Source organism: Elaeis guineensis, chromosome 4, assembly GCF_000442705.2.
Source record: "Elaeis guineensis isolate ETL-2024a chromosome 4, EG11, whole genome shotgun sequence".
In the NCBI taxonomy this organism is placed as follows: Eukaryota; Viridiplantae; Streptophyta; class Magnoliopsida; order Arecales; family Arecaceae; genus Elaeis; species Elaeis guineensis.
In genome coordinates this window covers 44177833-44200918 of record NC_025996.2, presented here as the reverse complement: position 1 = coordinate 44200918, position 23086 = coordinate 44177833, and the positions used below count along the sequence as shown (strand labels likewise).

Below are 23086 nucleotides of genomic sequence, written 5' to 3'. Positions count from 1 at the left end.
ACTTAAATCTGACTCTCAGCTCGGAGACCCTAGATTGCCTTGGTGTCTGGATGGTCCGACACGTCCAATCAATAGTCCTCTTTATTTATAATTTAATCTTATTATATTCATCGAATAGAAATTGATGATGATTTAATATTTTAAATAGGATTATCTGATTCATTTAAGGAAGACTAAAGATCTAGGACGATCGAGGTAAGTGAATCTTACGCTTCTTATTTATTTTTAAATAATCATATTTTTTATACAAAAAATTATTGTTAATGAAATCATATTTTTCATAAAATAAGAATCAGTATATGTGATATGAAAAAGCATATTTTATTATAAGCATTGATTCCATGAATGCGTTTTATGAAAATAGCATGATTATAAAGTATGAATTTTATTGTTTTTCCATCTATGAATATATATGTTTTAAGAAAAAGATGTAAAGATTTCAAAGACTCTCAGATAGCTATGAACGAATCCTTTAAGAAAGATCGACATCTAGAGCTAGCATCCACATGCAACATGGTCCCGCCAACGGATATAAAGTTGACACACGAAACAAGAATTCTGTCGATTAAGAAATATGACTCTGTCATGGGTATAATAGTGACTTTAGCACGAATATCTATGCGCAATATTTTGAAACATGACACGAATATCTGATAAGAATGATTTACAAATCATGTTTATGAAATATACATGATTTATGCATGCATGATGGGTTTATAACTTATTTTATTATATACTCTATAAAATATTTATTTTTATAAAATTTGTTACTTTCTAAATATTATATTATCATGAGAAATAGAACTTATGCTTGATCCAGTAAGGAAGCGCAGGTTCTACTTATTAGACTAGTGTAACTCATATTCTTTTTGTTTTCTTTTTTTGTACAGAGGAATAAGGTTAGGATTGGCGAAGGAAATTTAGATTTGGGGATCTGCGAAGCAAGTTTGAAAATTTTGCAGTGGAAGTTTAGTTTATTTTATGATCGTAGATTTGTAGTTATTATAAATATTGAGACTTTGGTTGATATTTGCTTTTGGATTTAAATGTTCTGAATCAGTTTTAGTTTAATTAAAAATTTGAATTGAATTTTTTTATTTTTTTATTTATGATATATTTATTATTATAATTAAGAAAATAAATGTGATTTCGTGTTATCGAGAGCTGCATCTCTTGATAGCATGATCGTGTTATGTCTTAGATTTGAGACGTAATATTGATACCATTTCTATCATAGCCACCAGTGATCATAACTTTAGCTTTGATAATGCTTCCGTTCAGAGACCCAAACAACGGGTTGGGGTCATGACATCCCATGTCTTTGCATCATTGTTGATGACAATATACACCATGAATGGAAACATCTTCCTACCAAAACTGTTGCGAAAAACCAAAAGCACAGTGTCTTCTCACCCCCAAAAAAAAAAAAAAAGCTAAAAGTACTGTGTATACATTGATTAACTCGATCATTGTTCTCACGACTCTGGTGAAACTAAGATTAATCATTTATCATGATGCATGGTTGAAATGACCTCTAAAGCTGCACCACGTGAGAGCTACTCAGCGATCATCTCTGTCTCTTATCAAATGAGAAGTCAATAGAAAGACTCGCTCCTTGGTTAGAATCAAGATCGTGCGGCAGTTCTGTTATATCACCCAATTCTTGCACTTCTCTTCCTCCTCCCTCCTGTCCTTGTTGCATGTGGTGGAAAGAAGACCCACCGATTGTGTGGTCGGATGGTGATTGCGTCCCTTCTTGATCAAAGTGTTCATCATCAGTAGTATGTCGCCTCGGGGAAGCTTGGAGGCTGTCCACCTCACTCCTATAGCGTCGTAAGAAGGGTACTGGTGATAAGCCATGGGTTGGAGTTGCTGGCCTGCTTGTCGACAAAGGTGTCGCACTGGTAGACCGTCGGTTCTCTTTTAAGTGCTTTCTTGCTGTCTCATGCCATTTCCTTAGAGCAGTTGCCACTCTATCACTGAAGATGGTAGGCTTCATGTTGGACCCCATCTGTGAGGAGACGCCATGTAGGATGAGTAATTGTTGATCGTTCGAAGGTTCTTCTATGCTTTTTAAGTCAGGAAATTTACCTGCGTTACGAGTGCATACAGAGGTAGTGTGACATAGCTACATAATACCTGGATGAGGACACTGACAAAACAATGAGAGTTAGAGTTGTACAACTGCTAATTGTTGCTTAGATAACGATGGGGTTATAGAAAATCATCTGGCATTTCTCAGAAAAGAAAAAGAAGGAAAGATCAAAATTGATCATTTGGACAATTGTAATGGAAATTGATGATATGATCTAATTTGTTTCTTATATGTCAACTTGATATGCTGTGTGTTTTTTCCTATATGAAAGTTAGAATGAAGAAGTTCCAGGATGAAAAATTTTGTCTCGTCTGTGCAAAAAAAAAAAAAAAAGGGAAAATTAAGCAACCTGCTGCTTTTTATTTTTTATCTGAAAACAGAGAGTATGATGAGAAAACCTTATTGCTATTCACCATAAGAAGCTCAGCAAAATCCTTTCGGCGTGTGAGTGGCTTTTTCATTAGACTTTGCTACTTCACTCTGGTACAATTTCTTTTGGAGAAATCTTTAATAAATAATTGGAGTGCACGAATTGATCAACTAGTTCACTCAGATATTCAAGCAATTATGCATGCTTGTGTTACTTTAATCATCCTATAAAGCTACCAGAAACAGAGTAGGAAGACTTACCCCATGGAGATTCTGATGATGATATCTTCTATACGCTTGTGGAAGCATGAAGGGAAGCCAAATTCTAACTGCAAATGGTTTACATCGGAATGAGATATTCCATATAGCGTTATAAAGCTAATGTGAAATTTTAATTTGTTATTTAGAGGTACAAAAAGGGGTGGTTTGACTTTCTGTATGTCTGTGCATGCACTGTTTGTTGTAGAAAGAGAGAGAGAGAGAGAGGTTAATTGGTATCATTGTCTTACCCAGCTCCATGCAAAAAACGCAAGTTGAAATGCATTCTGCAAGAAAAACATTCAAAAATGTTGATTACATGCTACTAGTCCTGCTAGCCAATGGAAATGTATTATTAAGCTACATAATCTGTTGAACTGAAGAAAGGGGCACTGCATCTTTTCAAGTTATGAATTGGGAAAAAGTACCTGAAAAAGGACAAAGTGAATGAGAAATAGTAGGAGGCGAGGACGGTTGAACCAGAAGAGATCATCTGTGGGATGGACGACAGGGATTCCCTTCACGACATCTCCACGCTCCATGATACGTACAGCCATCTTTGTTATTATCACCTGAAGTTTTGTTCCCACTAGGAGGATTGCCTGCAAATATTCTTACCCTCTTAGCTACCCTCTGCTTAACAGATAACAAGATTAAGCCAGCTTCAACTGTTTTGTTACTAATGCATGTGGAGCTGACTCACAATCAGAGCAAGATTATAGATGTGGTCTGATCTTTGTTATTTTACATGGAGAACTTGGTGCTTAAATCTTTAAGATCATTTTAAAACTTATATGAAACCAACTTTACAGAGAGGGATATTAAAGAATGAGGATGATTAGACCTTTAAGGTTGTAACTCCAAGTTGGTGATTATTGACATCATAGGAGGATAATTAAAGCACAACATTTTACAGCCCCCCGAAGTATTTCTTTCTATAGAAATATTGATAGTGATTTAGCTTTCCAAATAGGTCAATCAGAAACATAGTTCTACTACTCAACTGGAAACATTGTCTCACTTCTATTTTTGGAATTCTTGGAGAGTATACTGTATGTAGAAACGGTTCCCAACAATGATTACTTGCAGAAGAATGGATCTTGGACATTTTGGTCAAAGTGCCAGGGATTGGCATTTTGTTTGGTGAGGTTTGTGAAACTTCTGTAGTTCTCTATGACCAAGTTTGTATAATCATATTACCTTGATTGATCATTTGGTGTTTGCGCTTCCATTCTTCCAAATATTCAGTAGGTGTTCTTAAAATTGAGTTTTCAAGTAGGTTTAGTCCACACTTGTTCTCGTGGATACAACAAAATTTTTGGAATCCATGGAGTAAAATTTCATTCAGCAACAAAGTCTCCTGAGGATGGGACTTCTTGACTTTCTATAGTTGACTCAAGAGCCTGTCATACCATTTTATCATATCTACTACAGATGTTGTACCAACAAATTATTGAAAAAGATACAGGGCATGAAATTCTTACTGTTCATCCTGCTTGTATTGCTACCTTTTAGTCTTTATTGATGCATGCATTGGTATATGCTTACAACTTAATCACTTTATAGTCATTCCCATGCACCTTGAAAAGTTTTGCCCCTATTCAAGACAGCCTTGAACCCTTCTTCTATCTTTAATTTTTTTTTCTCTTTTTTTTGCTTTCTCTGGAGGATTTCAAGATTATATGCTAATGAGACGTCTAGTGACAAAAGTTAACTGTTTTTACTTCAACTCAAAGTTCAAACATAAATTTAATGTATGTGTGTTCATGGCACTTGCCATGTATCAAACATAGACATATGGTTGTTTTGTTAATGCACAGATGTATGTGATATTAATTCATAAATTTTACTTGAAACTACTCAGTACGCATCTAATGCAGCAATCAACATAGATATTTATGACATGACTTAAATTTCTTGGATTAATTTAAAAAATTATTTGTTTAGAATAAGTCTGCTAACTGGTATACATTAATTAATAAGTACAATAGGTATTATTTATAGAAAAAATCGAAAAATGTAGCATATCTAGAAGTAAATCTTTTATGGGAGGGCAAATGTTTATCAGGGCATGCAAAAACACTACATGCAATACTTTAGTCCCTAGTTTCAAAGTTCAATAAAGAAAAAATATTCCAAAATATATCTATAGTACGAGAGCTGTGAACATGCTGAACCATAAAGAAAACGATAAACTTGTCTGAAGATGATGTTAGATCACGATGTGGAATTTTTTTGTCAAGATCTTGTTGATTTCTCTATCAGCCTCTTTAGATGAGAGGCCTATGATTATGTTCAGAGATGAAGCTCAAAGTGATAAATCTTTCCTTGTATATTAACAGAGATAGAATTTGTTGTGGGATATGCAAAGCTTGATGGAATGGTTAGCTTCTCAGCATCCATGGATCAGTGCTATTGCCATTTTGAGCAGAGTATACGTTTTTGTGAATCTCTTTCAACCTGGAAACCTGATAGTGGACGCTTGTACTTCTTTCAGTGTCAGTTTCTCTTGGCAAAATTGTTTATATGGTTGGCATTGATTAAAGATTCGTATTACCTGTTCCTGAGCATACACTTAATTTTAACCAACCTTTACCTGTTATTCATAATAAAAATTCATCCACTGTTTTTATTTCTTAATTTTGTTAGTGACCATCTTCCATCTCTGGCATGAAATCTCTTGACATTGCTTGAAGATGGCTTAAGACCGTGATGGTCTCACTACATATCTCTAACAATGGAAAAGTATACATATAAATTTTCTGAGAAGTGGACTGAGTGAGTACAGAATCATATTGAAATCATAGTGATTGCCTTCATGGTCAATGGCAATATGTAAGTTATCATAACATGATCTGTACCAAGGTGAAAATAATTTCTTTATTGGAAGACAATAACAGTGGGGAGATATTCTTTCAAGTGAAGACAAGAATCTTCGTCTGATGCATAGAAATAATTTTGTTTCTGCCAGTAAAACAATCATATATAAGACTTTTAGAAGAAGACTTAGCTTCAAACTATAAAGAATGGGTTATTAAAAAAATAATGTACAATAAGCAAGTAATGAATTGCGATATCGAGATCTTAATTGTTCATGGGTTTGAGACCATTTTTTTTTTCCTTTTCCTTTGACCTTTACCAAACAACAACTAGAATAATAGTTCAAATGTTCACCGGCCGCTTTTATCAAATACAGCAGACGTATTTCTAAATTAAAAGCAATTAAATTCACAAAAACATGGTACTGAAAATTGGAACAGAAGTCACATAAACTTACAAGTAAAGGGATGAATGGTAGCCACAGATATGAGTTCCAGTCTGTGCAACAAAAATAAGCACGTAATATCTCTGAAGCATATGGCACATATTAGTAAGAGGTAATGGCATAATTTGCATACCGTGAGTGTTGAACAGTAGAAAGAGTACTGCAAAGAACCATATTGTTGGGCTGGAAATTTTAGAAAATAAGTCATGAGTAGAACAAAGAAGAGATTCTCTTAAAGATGGTCTTAAAATAATATTTGCAGATTAAACTTTAAAGTTGTTTAGGGACGAAATTTGATTGTTGTAAGGACACATGCTAGGCAAATCCCATTTTTTAACATGTTTTAGATGATATATATGCTAGTTACATCTTTATAGCTGTTGGGGAATACCCACTGACCGACTGACGGCCGGAGGGACCGACCGACCGACCGACCGACCGACTAACGGCCGGAGGCACCGACCGCCCGACTGACAGACGCCATCGTCGGCCGATTAACGGCCCACTACCGACTGAGAATGTGTCGGTCGGGCGTACCTTCCCGACCGACTGATCCCGGAGGTCTGATGGCCGACTCACGTAAGCCTCGCCGACCAACGGAGGGGCCCGACGCCACTCAGCTGGCCACCGACCTAGGGTCGGTCGGATCCTCCAATCGCCGTACAGCCGCCAGACCTTGTCAGTTCTGACAGCAACATGCGGCACGGCCATCTAGGGGCATTGCCCCACCGAGGGCATTGTCAACCCTGGTGATTTGACAGCCCCACGGCGACATGACACTTTCATGACGACTCTGACAATCTACAGTGAGTTGACAATTCCTCACTTGTCTGCGCCATTAATGACGGCGCCATACCTGCTCCACTATATATATCGGGGAAGGCAACAGTGCAAGGGATCCGCTCTCCCCCCACTTCTCGACTCCAAAGACACAGGCTCGCACCTCTCTCCCTCTCTCCCTCGATTGAGCTCTCTGTCTTCATTTCACTGTTGCCCAGTCACCTCTCTGACTTGACCGTCGGAGGGTCCCCGCCGGAGCCACCTCCGGTCAGTGTGGACTTCTCGTTTTGCAGGTGCACGTTCCCCGACGATCGGACGACGAGGCGATTGGCCGCAACAGATTGGCGCGCTGGAAAGGGGAGGGGACGATGACGAAGACAAGAGCCTGACGATCGAGGATCACCGGGTCGGCGAGGCGCTCTTCCCGTCGGGAAGAGGCCTCCCCGCCACCGTCGACGGCGGAGCCTAGCTCTCCACGTCCTGCAGTGACCACGGAGGCGCAGATCGCGGCCATCGTACGGCAGATGACCGTACTGACGGACGCAGTCAAGAGCCTCCAGCAACAGCCGACGGCCCGTCCGATGCCTTCCAGGAGCAGCCGCCGACGACCGCGCCGGTCCCCGTCGCCTCCGCGCGAGCGCCCTCAACAGCGATCCCACGGAGAGGAGGAGGGACGGCCATGGCGCGATGACCGACGGTCCCACCAGCCCTCTCCTTCTCTGCTGGAACGGGCGAGGAAGGAGAAGCGGCCGCGAACGCCGTCCGCCTCCCCTTCGGAATCTTCCGGAGACTCCACTCCTGGGGTCTCCCAGCACCGACGGGCGGACGACTACGAGCGTCGATTCGAGGAGATCGACCGCCGGCTCGCGCAGTTGCAGGTGGACGGCCAGAAGTCTTCAAACGACGTCGACTTCCAGACCGCCCAACCTCTCTCCCGATTAATTCTCGACGAACCGATTTCCAGTCGGTTCAAGATGCCGCACGTGGAGCCATACGACGGCTCCACCGACCCGATCGACCACCTTGAGAGCTACAAAGCTCTCATGACGATCCAGGGGGCAACCGACGCTCTTTTTTGCATCGGCTTCCCCGCCACACTCCGCAAGGCTGCCAGGGCCTGGTACTCCGATCTTCGATCGGGAAGTATCCACTCCTTCGGGCAGCTCGAGCACTCGTTCGTGGCCCACTTCAGCACCAGCCGGAAGCCACCACGAACGTCGGACAGCCTTTTCTCCCTCAAACAGGGGGAAAATGAGACGCTCCGACACTTCGTGGCGCGATTCAACACGGCCACGCTTGAGGTCCGAGACCTCAACGAAGACATGGCTATCTCAGCCATGAAACGGGGGCTGAGGGTGTCCCGATTCACCTATTCTCTGGACAAGACCCTCCCCCGGACGTACGCCGAGCTACTGGAGCGCGCATACAAGTACATGCACGCGGACGAAGGGGCTTCCGACCGACGCTTGGCCGAGCCCAGAGGCCCGAAGGAGAAGCGGAGGAAGGGTCGGGAACCCGCCGAACAGAGCAGGCCCCCGACCGATAGTCGGGTCTCGCCACCCCGACGAATCCAAAAATCACCCCGGCAACAGACTCCAAGGCCGGCACGCCCCAGGTATGACTCCTACACTCCTCTCTCCGCTCCTCGTGCGCAGATTCTAATGGAGATCGAGGGGGAGGAATACCTGCGACGGCCTCCGCCTCTGAAGGCAAAGGGCCTCGACCGTCGGAAGTACTGCCAATTTCACCGAGGCCACGGCCACAACACCGAGCAGTGCATCCAGCTCAAGGATGAGATTGAAGCCCTCATTCGCCGGGGGTATCTCGATAAATTTCGGAAGGGCCCGCCGACTCAACCAGTTGCCGATCGACGACCCAAGCCGACTGAAGAAGCAGTGACTAATCAGCCGACGGCCGGAGTCATCAACATGATCTCCAAGCGGCTGGGCCCGGGGACATCCGCGGGGGGGAGCCGACGAAAAAGCCGCGCCCAGATGACGTAATCAGTTTTACGGAGGAAGACGTTCGGGGCGTCCAAACTCCCCACGACGATGCTGTCGTTGTTTCGGCAACAATAGCGAATTATGATGTAAAAAGAATTTTTGTTGATAATGGAAGTTCGACAAATATTTTATTTTACTCGACCTTCTCCCGGATGCGACTGTCAACCGACCGACTTAAGAGGGTCTCCATGCCCTTGATCGGCTTTGCCGGAGAAGCCGTCACGACAGAGGGAGAAATTACCCTGCCCGTGACGGCCGGCACCGAACCACGGCGAAGCACGGTCCACTTAACTTTCGCGGTCGTCCAAGTTCCTTCGGCCTACAACGCCATCCTTGGACGACCAGGACTGAACACCCTCAAAGCGATCGTCTCGACGTATCATCTCCTCGTTCGGTTTCCGATCAAAAATGGGGTCGGGGAGATGCGCGGGGATCAACAGCTCGCACGACGATGCTTCCAGATCTCTGCTCAAAACGATGAGTCGAGGGGCTCCCTGACGATCGACAAGTTGGACCAACGGGAGGAGGAAGAGCGAGGTTCGCCGGCCGAGCAGCTCGTGGCGATCCCAATAGCAGAAAATTCGGATCGGAGAGTTTGGGTCGGGTCTCAACTGCCTGATCCCGAACGACGACGACTGACAGAGCTGCTGAAAGCCAATGCCGACATATTTGCTTGATCGACAGCAGATATGTCGGGCATCCCTCCAGAAATAATAACCCACCGACTCAACATCGACCCGACGATGAGGCCGGTGAGGCAGAAAAAAAGGTCTTTCACTCCAGAGAGGCAGAGGGCCATCGACGAAGAAGTGGACAAGCTACTCGAAGCGGGCTTCATCCGAGAATCCACGTATCCCGATTGGCTCGCCAATGTTGTCATGGTCAAAAAAGCCAACGGAAAGTGGAGGATCTGCATCGACTATACCGACCTCAACCGAGCCTGCCCGAAAGACAGCTTCCCACTTTCCAAGATCGACCAGCTGGTGGACGCGACGTCCGGATTTCGACTGCTCAGCTTCATGGACACCTTCGCCGGATACAACCAGATCCGGATGGCGCTTGAGGACGAGGAGCATACCGCCTTCGTGACTCCCAAGGGCCTCTACTGTTACCGGGTGATGCCCTTCGGACTGAAGAACGCCGGCGCCACCTACCAGCGACTTGTCAATAAGGTCTTTAAAGCCCAGATCGGGTGCAACATGGAGGTGTACGTGGACGACATGCTGGTGAAGAGTGCGCAGGTCCCGGATCATGTTCGGGATCTCGAGGAGACCTTCCGCACTCTACGACGACACCGAATGAAGCTCAACCCGACCAAATGCGCTTTCAGGGTGACCTCAGGGAAGTTCCTCGGATTCCTCGTTTCTCAGAGAGGGATTGAGGCCAACCCTGAGAAAATAAAAGCAATCCTCGACATGCGTCATCCAAACACCAAGAAGGAGGTCCAACAGCTGAATGGAAAAATCGTCGCTCTCAGCCGATTCATTTCCCGATCAGCTGAAAGGTGCCTCTCGTTTTTCAAAACTTTGCGCCACGCAAATGGTTTTTCTTGATCGGATGAATGCCGACGGGCCTTCGAAGACCTGAAGGAGTACTTGACTTCCCCACCGCTGCTCGTAAAGCCGTGGGTCGGAGAAACCTTGTATCTCTATTTGGCCACGTCTTCCGAGGCGATCAGCTCGGTCCTTGTCCGAGAAAACGAGAACCGAACCCATCAGCCTATCTACTACATCAGCAAGGTGCTTCACGGCGCCGAAGCCAGATATTCGGAGACGGAAAAGATGATCTTCACCCTGACCGTCTCCGCACAACGACTCCGCCCATACTTCCAGGCTCATGCCATAGTGGTGCTCACCGACCAGCCCCTGAGGGCGATATTGCGCCGATCGGACACATCTGGACGACTGGCAAAGTGGGCGATGAAGCTCAGCGAGTTCGACATTCAGTACCGACCGCGGCCTGCCTTGAAGGCTCAGGTCTTGGCCGACTTCATCGCCGAGTGCCCGACAACCGACCAAGGGTCGGGAGCTGAAGACCCGGGACGAGATGCGGTCTCCGAGCCAGACCCGGTCTCCACCTGGGTACTGCACATCGACAGAGCTTCAAACGCTCAGGGGAGCGGGGCTGGGCTCCTGCTCACGAATTCGGATGGGGTGGTCACCGAGTACGCCCTCCGATTCAACTTCAAGGCCTCCAACAACCAAGCCGAGTACGAGGCACTCCTCGTTGGCTCGAGGATGGCGAGGAAACTGGGCGTCGACAGCCTCCGGGCATTCTCCGACTCTCAGCTGATCGTGGGGCAGGTCAAGGGCAATTCGAGGCGCGAGATCCGACCATGGTCAAATACCTTCAGAAAGTAAAGGTCCTCGTGGCACGCCTCAGGTATTTTGAAATTTCCCACATCCCTAGATCGGAGAACGCCCGTGCCGACGCACTCTCCAGACTGGCGACTTCGGCCTCCGATTCTTTGGGTCGGACGTTCGTGGAGACCCTCGAGCAGCCGAGCGTCGATCAGGTCGAAGAAGTACAGCAGCTGACGGCCGAACCAAGCTGGATGGACCCGATCGTTCGGTATCTGACTGACGGGATCGGCCCCGAGGATCCCGTGGAGGCCAAGCGACTCCGATGGTCGACCTCACAATATGTAATCATGGACGGCCGACTCTACAAGAGGTCGTTCTCCCTCCCCTTGCTTAGGTGCTTGGGACCGACCGACGTCGACTACGCTCTCCGAGAGGTTCACGAAGGAATTTGCGGGAATCACTTGGGGGGCAAGTCTCTGGCCTACAAAGTCCTGCGACAGGGCTACTACTGGCCTACCATGAGGAAGGACGCGGCCGAGTTGGTCCGAAGGTGCGAACCTTATCAAAAGTATACCAACATTCAACACCAACCGGCCAGTCAAATTGCTCCCATTGTCGCTCCATGGCCCTTCGCTCAGTGGGGGGTCGATATTCTCGGCCCTTTTCCCCCAGCGTCGGGTCAAAGAAGGTTCATAATTGTCACCATCGACTACTTCACCAAATGGGTGGAGGCCGAGTCCCTGGCGCAGATCATCGAGCGGAAGATGGAGGACTTCATCCAAAAGTCCATCATCTTCAGGTTCGGGTTGCCACATACGATCATCACCGACAATGGACGGCAATTCGACAATCAAGACTTCAAGGACTTCTGCGTCAGGTTCCAGATCACGCACCGACTGACTTCAGTCGGGCACCCCTAGTCCAACGGCGAAGTCGAGGTGACCAATCGGACCTTGCTCCATGGACTCAAGACCCGATTAAACGAAGCCAAAAGCCTCTGGGTCGACGAGCTAGGCTCCGTTCTGTGGGCTTACCGAACGACCCCCCGCGTTCCGACCGGGGAGTCGCCTTTCAGCTTGGCCTACGGGACGGAAGCAATGATCCCGCTCGAGATTGGATTGCCATCTTCAAGAGTCGAGCGGTATCAAGAGCCGGACAACTCCGAGTGTCGGAGGGCCGACCTAAACCTCCTCCCCGAGCTATGAGACGAGGCTCAAATTCGCATGGCTTCGTACCGACAGAAGGTCGCTCGGTATTACAACGCCAAGGTCAGACCAAAGCTTTTCAGGCCTGGTGATTTAGTCCTGAGGAAGGCTGAGGTCTCGAAGCCCCTGGATCAAGGGAAGTTGGCTCCAAATTGGGAAGGGCCCTACAAGGTAGCAGACACTTATGGTCCGAGAGCCTACCGACTGGAGACCCTTGAAGGGAAACCCATTCCCCGAACTTGGAACGCCGACAACTTGAAGTTGTATTACCAATGAACTTTGTAATTGTTCGGTCGGAATACGAACTCGGTTTGAAATCTCAGAGTTTTAACTCTTCGACTAACGAGCGGAGCTCACCAAGCCCAAGCCCCGACATACCGACTTGGACTTGGTATCCGCCTGAAACCGATGGCCTTATCGTCGGTAATGCATCGGACCCTTACAAGGACCGGTGCACCCATATGAACGGGAGTTGACACTCCTTCGACGGCCGACGACGAATCGGACCCTTACAAAGATCGATGCATCCAGATGGACGGGAGTTGACACTCCTTCTACGGTCGAACTTTCGGACCAAACCATCGGCTAACAAGCCGATCGGGCCCCGACCAAAGAGAGGCGAGATGCCTACGCGACCGACGTCGCGACTCCCGACCAGGCTACGGCCGGTCGAAGGATATTCGGCTTACCACCGTCTATCGCACAACGCGACCTTAATCGCGTCCACGACTTACCGACCGAGCCACGGCTGGTCGGATGATATTCGGCTTACCACCGTATATCAAAAGGCGCAGCATGAATACCCGACGCAAGGGCATCGGGATCCGACTTGTCGTCATTTCCCCGACTGAATGCGCCGGACGACATTCGACTGAACGCGTCAGTGGAGACCCGACTACCGAACCTTTGCCACCATTCGGTCGGCTCCCGACTCAACAAGACGCGCTCGACTGACGACCTTGACTATCGAAGGCCGATCCATAGTCGGGACCTACTCTACCTTCGTGGCGGCACGAGTTGCCGAACGTCCTAACCGACCTATATGGGTTAGAGACTTATATAAGTTAGCGACTCACGAAGACATTCAGCAATACACGTGAAAGAAAGAGATGAAAGAAAAAGTGAAAGAAGTTTTCATTCAAAGTTAAAGGTAAGATTTACAGAGTCGGGTCGAAGCCCGATTACAAGTGTTCCAAAAATAGGAAAGACAAAAGAAGGTCGGCAAGGCCCGATCATCCTTCTGAGTCGATCTCCTCGACCGACGGAAGATCGGGGATGATCGGTGTGTCGGCCACGATCGGCGCTGGGTCGACGGCTGAAGCTGGACCTTCGGTCGGCGGGGGACTGGCAGTCGGTGCCACCTGCTCCGGGACGGCTTCCTCCACCATGACGACACCTCCCGATGGCTGGTCAGCCATCTCTTCGGTGGCTTCCTTTTCGGCCTCCGGTGGGACGATGCTGCTGAGGTCCAGCTCCGGGTACAAGGCCCGGACCGCATCCCGACCGTCCTCGTACCCCACCCGGTACGAGGCGAAGCCCGACTCGAGCATCTCCTCCCGATACTGGTCGGAGGCCCGGAAGTCCTCCACCGCCCGACTGGCCGACTCCTTCGCCGACCTTGCCTCTTCTTCCGCCCGGTCGAGCGAGTCCTTCACCGACTCCGCCTCCGCCCTCGCTATGTCGGCGTCGGCCTGGGCGACCGACAAGTCCTCCTCAGCTTTGGCAAGCTTCTCCAAGCTGATCCGAAGCTGCTCGCGCTCGCCTTGGAGTTCGGCGGCAACGCCATCCCGCTCGTGCCGCAGACGACGTACGGCCCGGCCATATGTCTGGCCTCCTTCTTGGCCGACCTTAGCTCGGACCCGAGCCGGGAGACTTCGTCTACCAACTTAGCCTCCCGGTCGGCCGACTGCTTTAAGTGGTCGACCAGCATTGCCTTCTCGGCTTCGGCCGCCGCCGACCTCTCCTTCCAAGCCGCCCGGACGTTCCCGAACCTCCGGTATCCGGCTTCGAGCTCCGACATCGTGTAGATCAGCTGCCGATGCAAGCGCTTCGTCAGGAACACATGGTGAGAAAAATTTTAAGGAGAAAGAAGGCGAAACAAAGCTTACCTCGACCATGGTCGGGTAGAACATGGACAGCATCTCGGTCACTTGCCGAGACCTCAACGACTCCACGCCGGCCGGAAGGAGGATCCCCTGGCACAACCTCCTCGCCAGGTTGTGGTCGGCCAATGCCGATGCCCCTTCGGGGAACTGTGCATTGGGCGGCACAGAGCGGCTCCCCGACCTTGTTTCGTCCGCGGGGTCCATCGGGGCTTTCCCTCGATCGGCCGCCCCGACCGACGGAACCGGCAGCGAGGGGGTGCTCGAAGTAGAACCAGCACCCCCCGTTGCGGCCACAGACGCCACCGGATGACGTTCGGTTTCCCGAACGTCATCCGGCTCCACCGCTGCTGGCGAGGCCGCCGACGTTCCTTCGGCCGCTTCTTCCACCGGCCTCTCCTCCGCACGCGCTGCCGGAGCCGCGAGCCCTATGACGGGCTCCGATTGGTCGGTCACCGACGCTTCGACGATCGGCGCCGCTGGAGCAGGCCTCTTCGGAGGGCGCGAAGGTCCGGCCCCCGATGCTGGCCTCTTCCTTGTCGCGAATTGCCGAATCTCGACGTCTGTCGGCCGCATTCTCGGAGGTGTCCCTGCGATACCGACAAAGGTGTTAATCAAAGAACCGGACCAAGGGCCGAATGAAAAAGAGGACCGGGGGATCGGGCGATACCTAGTCGGGGGACCAAGCTCAAGCCGGCGTCATAGAGAGCTTGTTCGGTAACAAGCTCCCTCTGCTTCGGGACCGACATATCTTTTAGTCGGTGGAAGTCCTCCCGGTCGTCCGCCTCCACCCGGCTGTTGTCATTGGCTTCAGTTCGGGGCACGCCCCAGTGGGAAGGAAAGCCCCAAGAAGATGGAGAAGAAACAAAGAAAAACTGGTTCTTCCACCCATGGATAGACGATGGAAGACCAGTGATGAAGGAAAGGCCCTTCCGGGGGTTGAAGAGCCACCACCCTCGGACTTTAGGGTGGGGTCGGAGCACAAAGAAGGCCCGGAAGAGCGAAATACGAGGGTTGGTCGGCAAGAGCTGACACAACAGTGCAAAACTAATTATGAGACGGACGGAGTTCGGCGCTAGTTGCACCGGACAGAGTCCGTAATAGTTCAACAAATTTCGGACGAACTCTGAAATCGGGAGCCGAAGACCCGTGCGAAGGTCTTCGACATACAACGCCAGTTGGCCGGGCAGAGGGCTGTTAACCCGACCACCGGCCCCTGGGGCGGAGAATTGAAACTGCTCCGGGATGCAATACTGCTCCCGAAGCCGATCAATATTCGGCCCCGAAAGCGAGGAAACCTCAACTTCCGGAGTCGACCGGGAGTCGTCAGTCGGATTTCCCGACCGAGCTCCCCGAGTCGGATTTTCGGCCATTACACCGGAACCGAACGAGAAGAAGAAGAAGCGAAGGGAAAGAAGAAGAGGCGAAGAAGAAGAAGAAGAGGAGGAAAGGAAGACCACGAACCAGAAGAAACCCTTCTGAAAGCAGAAAAGCTCTGCCCGCGACGATCGAGAAATCGCCCGGACAGAGTTTCGACAGCAAAATGGCGATAGTGAGGTCTTGGGTCCGGGTGGTCCTATATATATAGGGCCATTCGACGGCCGAGATGTCTCCACGCCGACCGAAGCCTCATGGATGTGCGACACGTGGCGACTTCCGGGTGGCCTGAGGATTCGGCGCGCCCCATCCCGGGACGGCCGCACCGCCCATATTAAATGCGGGGGGCGCCAGCCAACCACCTTCGACATGCGGCAAACGGGGCCGCAGTTCTGCATTAATGCGTCCGCGCCGATTCGCGTTCCCGACGGGATGCCTGACGGCGCCCCGTGCTCCCAGAATCGTCGCCGGATATCCGGTCATCTGACACCGCATCGTCCGCCACCAGACCTGCTGACACCGACGTGACGTCTGACGACGACAAGACGCGACGTCTGACATCTGACACCGACTAGACGTCTGACGCCAGCGAATCGCTTGGCATTCATGAGACGCCTGACATCGGATCAACCCACGGTACGATCGAAATCTGGCATACGACGAATCCACTCCTGGTCGCCCAGGGTTGCTGTCCAAATAAAAGCATCGGCCAGCTCACCATCTGACTCAGGAGTGGAGGGGGGCAACTGTTGGGGAATACCCACCGACCGACTGACGGCCGGAGGGACCGACCGACCGACTGACGGTCGGAGGGACCGACCGACCGACCGACCGACTAACGGCCGGAGGCACCGACCGCCCGACTGACGGACGCCATCGCCGGCCGATTAACGGCCCACTACCGACTGAGAATGTGTCGGTCGGGCGTACCTTTCCGACCGACTGATCTCAGAGGTCTGATGGCCGACTCACGTAAGCCTCACCGACCAACGGAGGGGCCCGACGCCACTCAGCTGGCCACCGACCTAGGGTCGGTCGGATCCTCCAATCGCCGTACAGCCGCCAGACCTTGTCAGTTCTGACAGCAACATGCGGCACGGCCATCTAGGGACATTGTCCCACCGAGGGCATTGTCAACCCTGGTGATTTGACAGCCCCATGGCGACATGACACTTTCACGGCGACTCTGACAATCTACAGTGAGTTGACAATTCCTCACTTGTCTGCGCCATTAATGACGGCGCCATACCTGCTCCACTATATATATCGGGGAAGGCAACAGTGCAAGGGATCCGCTCTCCCCCCACTTCTCGACTCCAAAGACACAGGCTCGCACCTCTCTCCCTCTCTCCCTTGATTGAGCTCTCTGTCTTCATTTCACTGTTGCCCAGTCACCTCTCTGACTTGACCGTCGGAGGGTCCCAGCCGGAGCCGCCTCCGGTCAGTGTGGACTTCTCGTTTTGCAGGTGCACGTTCCCCGGCGATCGGACGACGAGGCGATTGGCCGCAACAATAGCAATACTTATATTTTACCAAACATGTTACTGTCCACTCTAGGCAATCAGTTAACATGATGTACATGGGATCTTAAAGGCCATGGGGTGTCTAGTGCATGTGGCTCCCTCTATTGTAGGGTCTTAAAAGGGTTGGTAGATGTACATAGCTTTATGGGAAGGTTATTTCCATAATTTAGCCATGTCAAGCGAACAAAAAATGGATAAACTTCATAGATTGCCAGCGAAGCTTTAACCTGTCGGTTGGCATCTTACTCTATAGGCCTTGCACCAAGGAGAGGTTCCAATGTTAGCTCAACTAGATCTTACTCTCACCATTATTCTCAAAAAAATAAGCAAATATCAAAATACTAATAACCCCGTTCAATTTTATCTATATCATGAAAAATGCCGAGAGACTAAAATCGAACTATTTTAGTAGTCTCTGCTTTACTAAAAAATATATATATTTTAGTAGTCTTTAACGCATCAAGTTGGTATGAAAATGAATAGCATCGAATGCATGAGCATGCTAAACTATACGATAAGTTGACTATCCACTTCGTCGATCACGATTTTCACCTCTTAAGTATAGTTAAATTTAACTTCGCGTCGTTTTAATTATGAGGTCATGGTAAAACACGGTATCATATCATTTGGTGTTTGTGTTAGAGGTCATTAAAAGACATGAATTTTGGTTTCCTAAGTATTATTGTGGAGATCAATTGCAATAATTTGGGTTTTCAATTGAGATAGTGCATCATTTCAGTTGATACACATCAGCTATGTGTGATGAGACAGGGAACCTTATGGTCACACTTTGATGTTACGGTGAAATTTTTGTTGAACACATGGATCCATTGAACCCACCGTAGCATCTATCATTTAGGTGGGTTATCCATTTTCACCATCAATGATCCTATACATCTTGACAAAGTAGCTCTACTATAAACCAGGTTACTTAAACCTTAAATCATAGCATACGTGCATATACAAATGGCCAGTGTACCTTATCTGAACAACAACTTTGAAATCTTCTTCAAGTGATCTCTTGATATATTTCTGAAAGTTAAACTTCATCGAGCTTTGGGGAGCCAAATGAGCCTGAAAGCATGCAAGTTTTCAGCTCAGTGATCAAACATATTGCCTTGCAGCTAATAAGGAATTTAGCAATGGCTTACCATGATGAAGCCATGTCGTAGCGTCAAGTAGTCAACTTTAGGAACTGATCTCAGAAACTGTCTGAAGAAGCATACCTGCTCAGAAAAACATTGCACTTGTTTGACAAAATGGAAATCAAAATGCTCTTTAATATTGAGCTATTTCTCTTAATTATCATATATGAGTGTGAATTCAATGAGACAATAATATGCTGATTTTTGGAGAAATGACCCTTACAATCCAAATGAGAATGGGTGATTTGCTCCAGAAGCTTAAATGCCGACGACCGAAAGATGTATCTCTTGCAAGTCTAAACCTGTCAGGATCTACCAAACCATTTCCATAACAATGCACTCATCAATACATTGGCGCATACATTGCGTGCTTTTGATTGATTAGCTGATTCATATTTGAACCTACCATGCGAAAATTGGTATTCAACGGTTTTGGTTTCCAATTCCCAGGCTTTCCAGCGTCTCATCTGTTTCGTAGGCATCCCATAAACATTTATTATTGCATTCCTTTTTGCCATAGATACATGACTTGAAGTAATTATAATAATTAAACATCTTCTTACCTTTAGTTTGCCTAAAGCCATTGTGCTTATGCAGTAGAGGACATGGAAGACGGCCAAGACAAAGATAAACATGTGGAGCTGGTTGATGCCAACGGAGGAAATGAATGGATCTTTACCCTGCGTTTATCAGCCAAATGTTATTTAGATAATGTAGCAAATTTGAAAGGTCATACCAGATTCTTATTGCATAAAGCATTAAAAGTTGCAAATTTCATTGGCAAAAATTTATGACCTTTTTAACATCTAATTAATAAATCAAAGAAGTGGATATATATATATGATCAGGATAATTTAGAAAACTCATAAAACAGTTTTGTAGGAGACAAGAGAACTCATGAAATAAATGAATGAAAATGATAGCGAATTTGGGTGGGTTTTCCTCCCTTTTCATCAAAAAAAAAAAGAAGGGATGGAGAATTTGAACAAAAATCAAAGGTTGCAGATTAAGAAAACTCATAAAATAAATCAGTTTTTGATGGACCTTGGGAATATGTATTTGGTTCACATTTCTTCCGATCGTTTTTCAAATTTGGCACCTACATGGTTCAATTTTAGGCTTCTTGCTCCATTGGGATCTTCAAATTGTCTGATTTACTTCTCCTCGGAAAGGGGGAAAAAGAAAAAAGTAAAAGTAAAAAAAGAAGTACCACTTGGCATATCTACAAAAGCAAGCTTATATTCCAATTAAGACTTTTTTCTAGGTTTTCTAATAAGAATGGGTTGGAAAAGGATGATATGGTGCTCTTTCTGAAGAGATCTAGAAATGGTGTATCAAGTTCTTGTGTGACCATTCGTACAGTTTCATGCTTGCAAGTCCTTTACCAGGTTTTGGGTCTCCTTGCTAACCAAGGAAAGGCTTCTCTCTCTCTCTCTGTGTGTGTGTGTGTGTGTGTCCTAGATTTTTATAATAACAGCGGGCTCGAAAGACATTAGATGACGTAGAGATCTGGAAATGGTATATAAGGTTCTTGTGTAAGAATTGGTAAAAGAATTTCATGGCTGGTCTGTTCTAAATTTCCCTACAATCATTTTATGGACATTCTTTAATGCTCTTCTACCATAGAACACTGACATCTCATGAACAAAATAAAGATCTTTTTGTCTTCTGTTAACCTCTGTCTCATCCTCAAACAAGATTCACACACCCACCAACTCATGGTGATTTTCTTCACTTCAATTCACTAAATGAGACTCCTTCATAGAACAAGTCCTGGATTGTCGTATAGCTGGACCGAATCTTACGGCAACTACGGGAGGATTTTGTTTTCTTTTAATTAATTTTCTTTTCAGTCATGTGGACAAGAGTAAAAGTCTGCAAATAAAATTGATCGGGTCCAGCTGGTGCTTGCACGACTCAAATTGGTCATTGTTTTAGGTGAATATGACCAGATTACTTTTCTAGCCTCTGTGCGCATGTTGGTAGCTCATTATATCAAACTAATTCTTGTGGCTTCGCTTCAACAAGTCATCACTCATTCTGAAGTCATCCTAATTTTTGTTTTTTTAGCACCGGTTCCGCTCAAATGCATTTCGTTTAACACTTGTTTGATTGGCCTCGTTGCGAACGACCAAGACTCCCTATTCGTCCAAAGAGTACGGGGTACCAAGAGTCCAAAGGGTTCTGAGGTGTAGGTTGGTCTTCATGTAGAAAAAGGAAAACATAGAATAAAAATATACATTAAAAAAAAAAAAAAAACATTGTCTGCAAATTCCAAATATGTCTATTGGAAGTCTCATTCATGTGCATGCTGTCATTGGTTCAGCGTGTCCAGGACATAATCCAGTGTGTTACGCACGATGAGAACAACTAATTAAAGTATTTAAGTATGGTAGCATGATATAATCCGAAATGATAAACGATGTGGTTTGGATTCGTCGGCTTATGGCCGATACCAACCAAAGCAGCCGGCCAATAATAATAGGCCATATGTCCCATATTTTTTAAAGCATATTAAAGACAATTAAAATCTATAAAGGAGAAAAATTACACCTTCACATGCTTATGGGGTATGGGGTCAGGGTTGTATACATTTGGACAACTACTTCACATCGGATCACGATGGCATACCCTATCTTTTCAGACAATGATTTGAATTCTCATACTCCTATGTGTATATATATATATAAGAGTGAAGGACCTCCACATATGCTTATTTTTCTCTCTACTTTTAGATTTTCATTATGCCATCAAGATTTGATCTGATTTAAGCATCAGAGGATCTTGACCGAATGAAATCCAACAATCTTTAATATTTTCCCCTTCTATTTAGAGGTCAGATTTTCTACTCTGAGCTGCACAAACAGAAGTAGAATTTTAATGTGGGGGGTGGGGTGGGGGTCAGGCTGAAAAAAAAAAAAAAAACTATGTATAATAATTTTTCCAACTAAATAACTAAATATATTAAAATTTTTCAACAAAAATTAATAAAAACAATCAAAAAATGATAATAAAAAATTGTTAATATCTTCTATTATTTTAATTGAACACATCGATTTTTCATACCATAGAAGTAATCTATGATACTGTCTGTCTATAGTGATTGTTTCAGCATTTTTTTTTTCTGTATAAATAACTAATGATCCTGCAAAAAAATTATCTTTCAATTTTTACAACAACACCTTTTTTTTTTTTCACCTTTCTTTTTATTAGCTTAATAATATTTATATTATATTTTTATAACCATATTAATCAAACCCCACATTCTTAGTTGTATTCCCGCAATACATTTAAGTTTGGGGGGCCACTAAAACGAAGCAAGTCCTGTATCTCCACATATAATATAGATTTTTTTGTAAGGTTTGGAGGGCCGGGGCCCAGCCCGCCCCCTCCCATCTCCGTCTCTGCCAGGCTGACCAGCTCCTAATTATCCAAGCATACTAAATGCCGAACAACCACAGTTCACCGATAAACCTAGTCTCGTACTCTTTAATTTGCCAGGTCGGATTTTGGTGCAACAATAACTAATAGCAACTTACATGGCAATGATTTTGTAGCATATATATTACATGGTAAGCAACGGTTTTGAACAATTATCTTACTAATTTTTGGTAGTATTGGTGCTATGGTGGATAAGATTAATTTATATAATAAAATGGATTAAGGATAAGAATGATAGGCACTGAGAAAGACAGGAATAAATAGTTTTATAACCTCGGCTGCGCACTTGTCAGTCCCCCCTCCTCCAGCTAAAATGCGTCGGACAATGGAAGATGATTCAGTATACAGCAGTCTCCGGCCGGTGGTACCATCATCATCGTCCTTGCCGGTGATGGAAGCCTCTTCTTCTGGTCTACATGGGTGCCATGAATCGCCCACGCTTTTGGGCACACATATCTTGGATATGAGGCCTTGGACAACGGTCAAGAGCAAGGATATGAATCCCAGCAGCATCAGCTCTAATCTCCAAAGAAGCAAACAGATGTATGTTATTGGTTTCAAATACGTATCTTTCATAGATATATCTAATGGTGTTTTGGCAACAATAATAGTAAGCACCGAACAACATATATATACCGGATTTGATCTTCTCTAGAGCCTCGTAGAGTGCCCGCTTGTGACGCTTCGTCAACCACTGCAACATGGCATTCAATATATTAATTAAGTTGGCACCAAGTGGATATGGAGAAGGTTTGTGTGTAATTTATGCATGCAGATCGAGACAAACTTGCCTTGCCGATGAGGTGGATGAAATGCTCGATGATGATGGAGACGATAACCAGGACGAAGCAAACCACAGCGACGGCCCATGTCGGTGTCTCCTCCAAGGATCTGCCTCCTCCTCCACCCCCAGCCATGCTCTACCCCTTGGGGTTGGGAGAAATATATGGAGCTGCTGAAGTAAAAGAGAGGAGAGATTGGTAGCAGGAGAGAGATGTTGAAATATTGAAGCGATGTCGGTCATGGCTGGTAGTCAGTCGAGTTTTTGAGGTAGACTTTGGTGCGGTGGTTTAGTTTTCATGCAGGGACCAGTGAAAATTATGGAATAGAATTTAGAAAGAAGGAAAGTTACAGGCACGTAAGTATGAACCGTTCACTTTTATCAAGAAAAGTATGAACCGTTCACACTCGAAAGGTTCGGCCGACTTGGTTTTCTCGTT

At 46.6% G+C, this 23086-nt stretch overlaps 1 protein-coding gene across 2 annotated transcripts; it reads right to left on the bottom strand.

The window, feature by feature from the left end:
* Nucleotides 1-1244: 1244 nt before the first annotated feature.
* On the bottom strand, nucleotides 1245-22881 carry LOC140857503 (MLO-like protein 6). Of its 2 annotated transcripts, XM_073256477.1 has the most exons (15): nucleotides 22658-22880; nucleotides 22503-22560; nucleotides 22140-22384; nucleotides 18989-19105; nucleotides 18832-18892; nucleotides 18649-18737; nucleotides 18432-18506; nucleotides 18260-18354; nucleotides 6121-6170; nucleotides 6000-6040; nucleotides 3151-3324; nucleotides 2974-3009; nucleotides 2726-2793; nucleotides 2092-2152; nucleotides 1245-2011 (listed from the first exon to the last, which is right to left on the bottom strand). In XM_073256477.1, the coding sequence occupies exons 1-15, from the start codon at nucleotides 22781-22783 to the stop codon at nucleotides 1568-1570; spliced, it is 1740 nt and encodes a 579-aa protein (XP_073112578.1). In that variant the 5' UTR covers nucleotides 22784-22880; the 3' UTR covers nucleotides 1245-1567. The 2 variants fall into 2 exon arrangements, with proteins under 2 accessions (XP_073112578.1, XP_073112579.1); XM_073256478.1 differs by lacking the exon at nucleotides 2092-2152 and having other exon boundaries at nucleotides 1978-2091; nucleotides 22658-22881.
* Between the last annotated feature and the right edge of the window lie 205 nt (nucleotides 22882-23086).

Bases quoted from the DNA above. Each gene is read 5' to 3' on its own strand.
- LOC140857503 (XM_073256477.1), bottom strand. From the start codon at position 22,783: ATGGCTGGGGGTGGAGGAGGAGGCAGATCCTTGGAGGAGACACCGACA. The intron at 22,385-22,502 runs GTATATATATGT...TTTGGAGATTAG, and splicing joins TCTAGAGAAGATCAAATCCG to AGCTGATGCTGCTGGGATTC. The intron at 18,507-18,648 runs GTAAGGGTCATT...TTTTCTGAGCAG, and splicing joins CACCCATTCTCATTTGGATT to GTATGCTTCTTCAGACAGTT.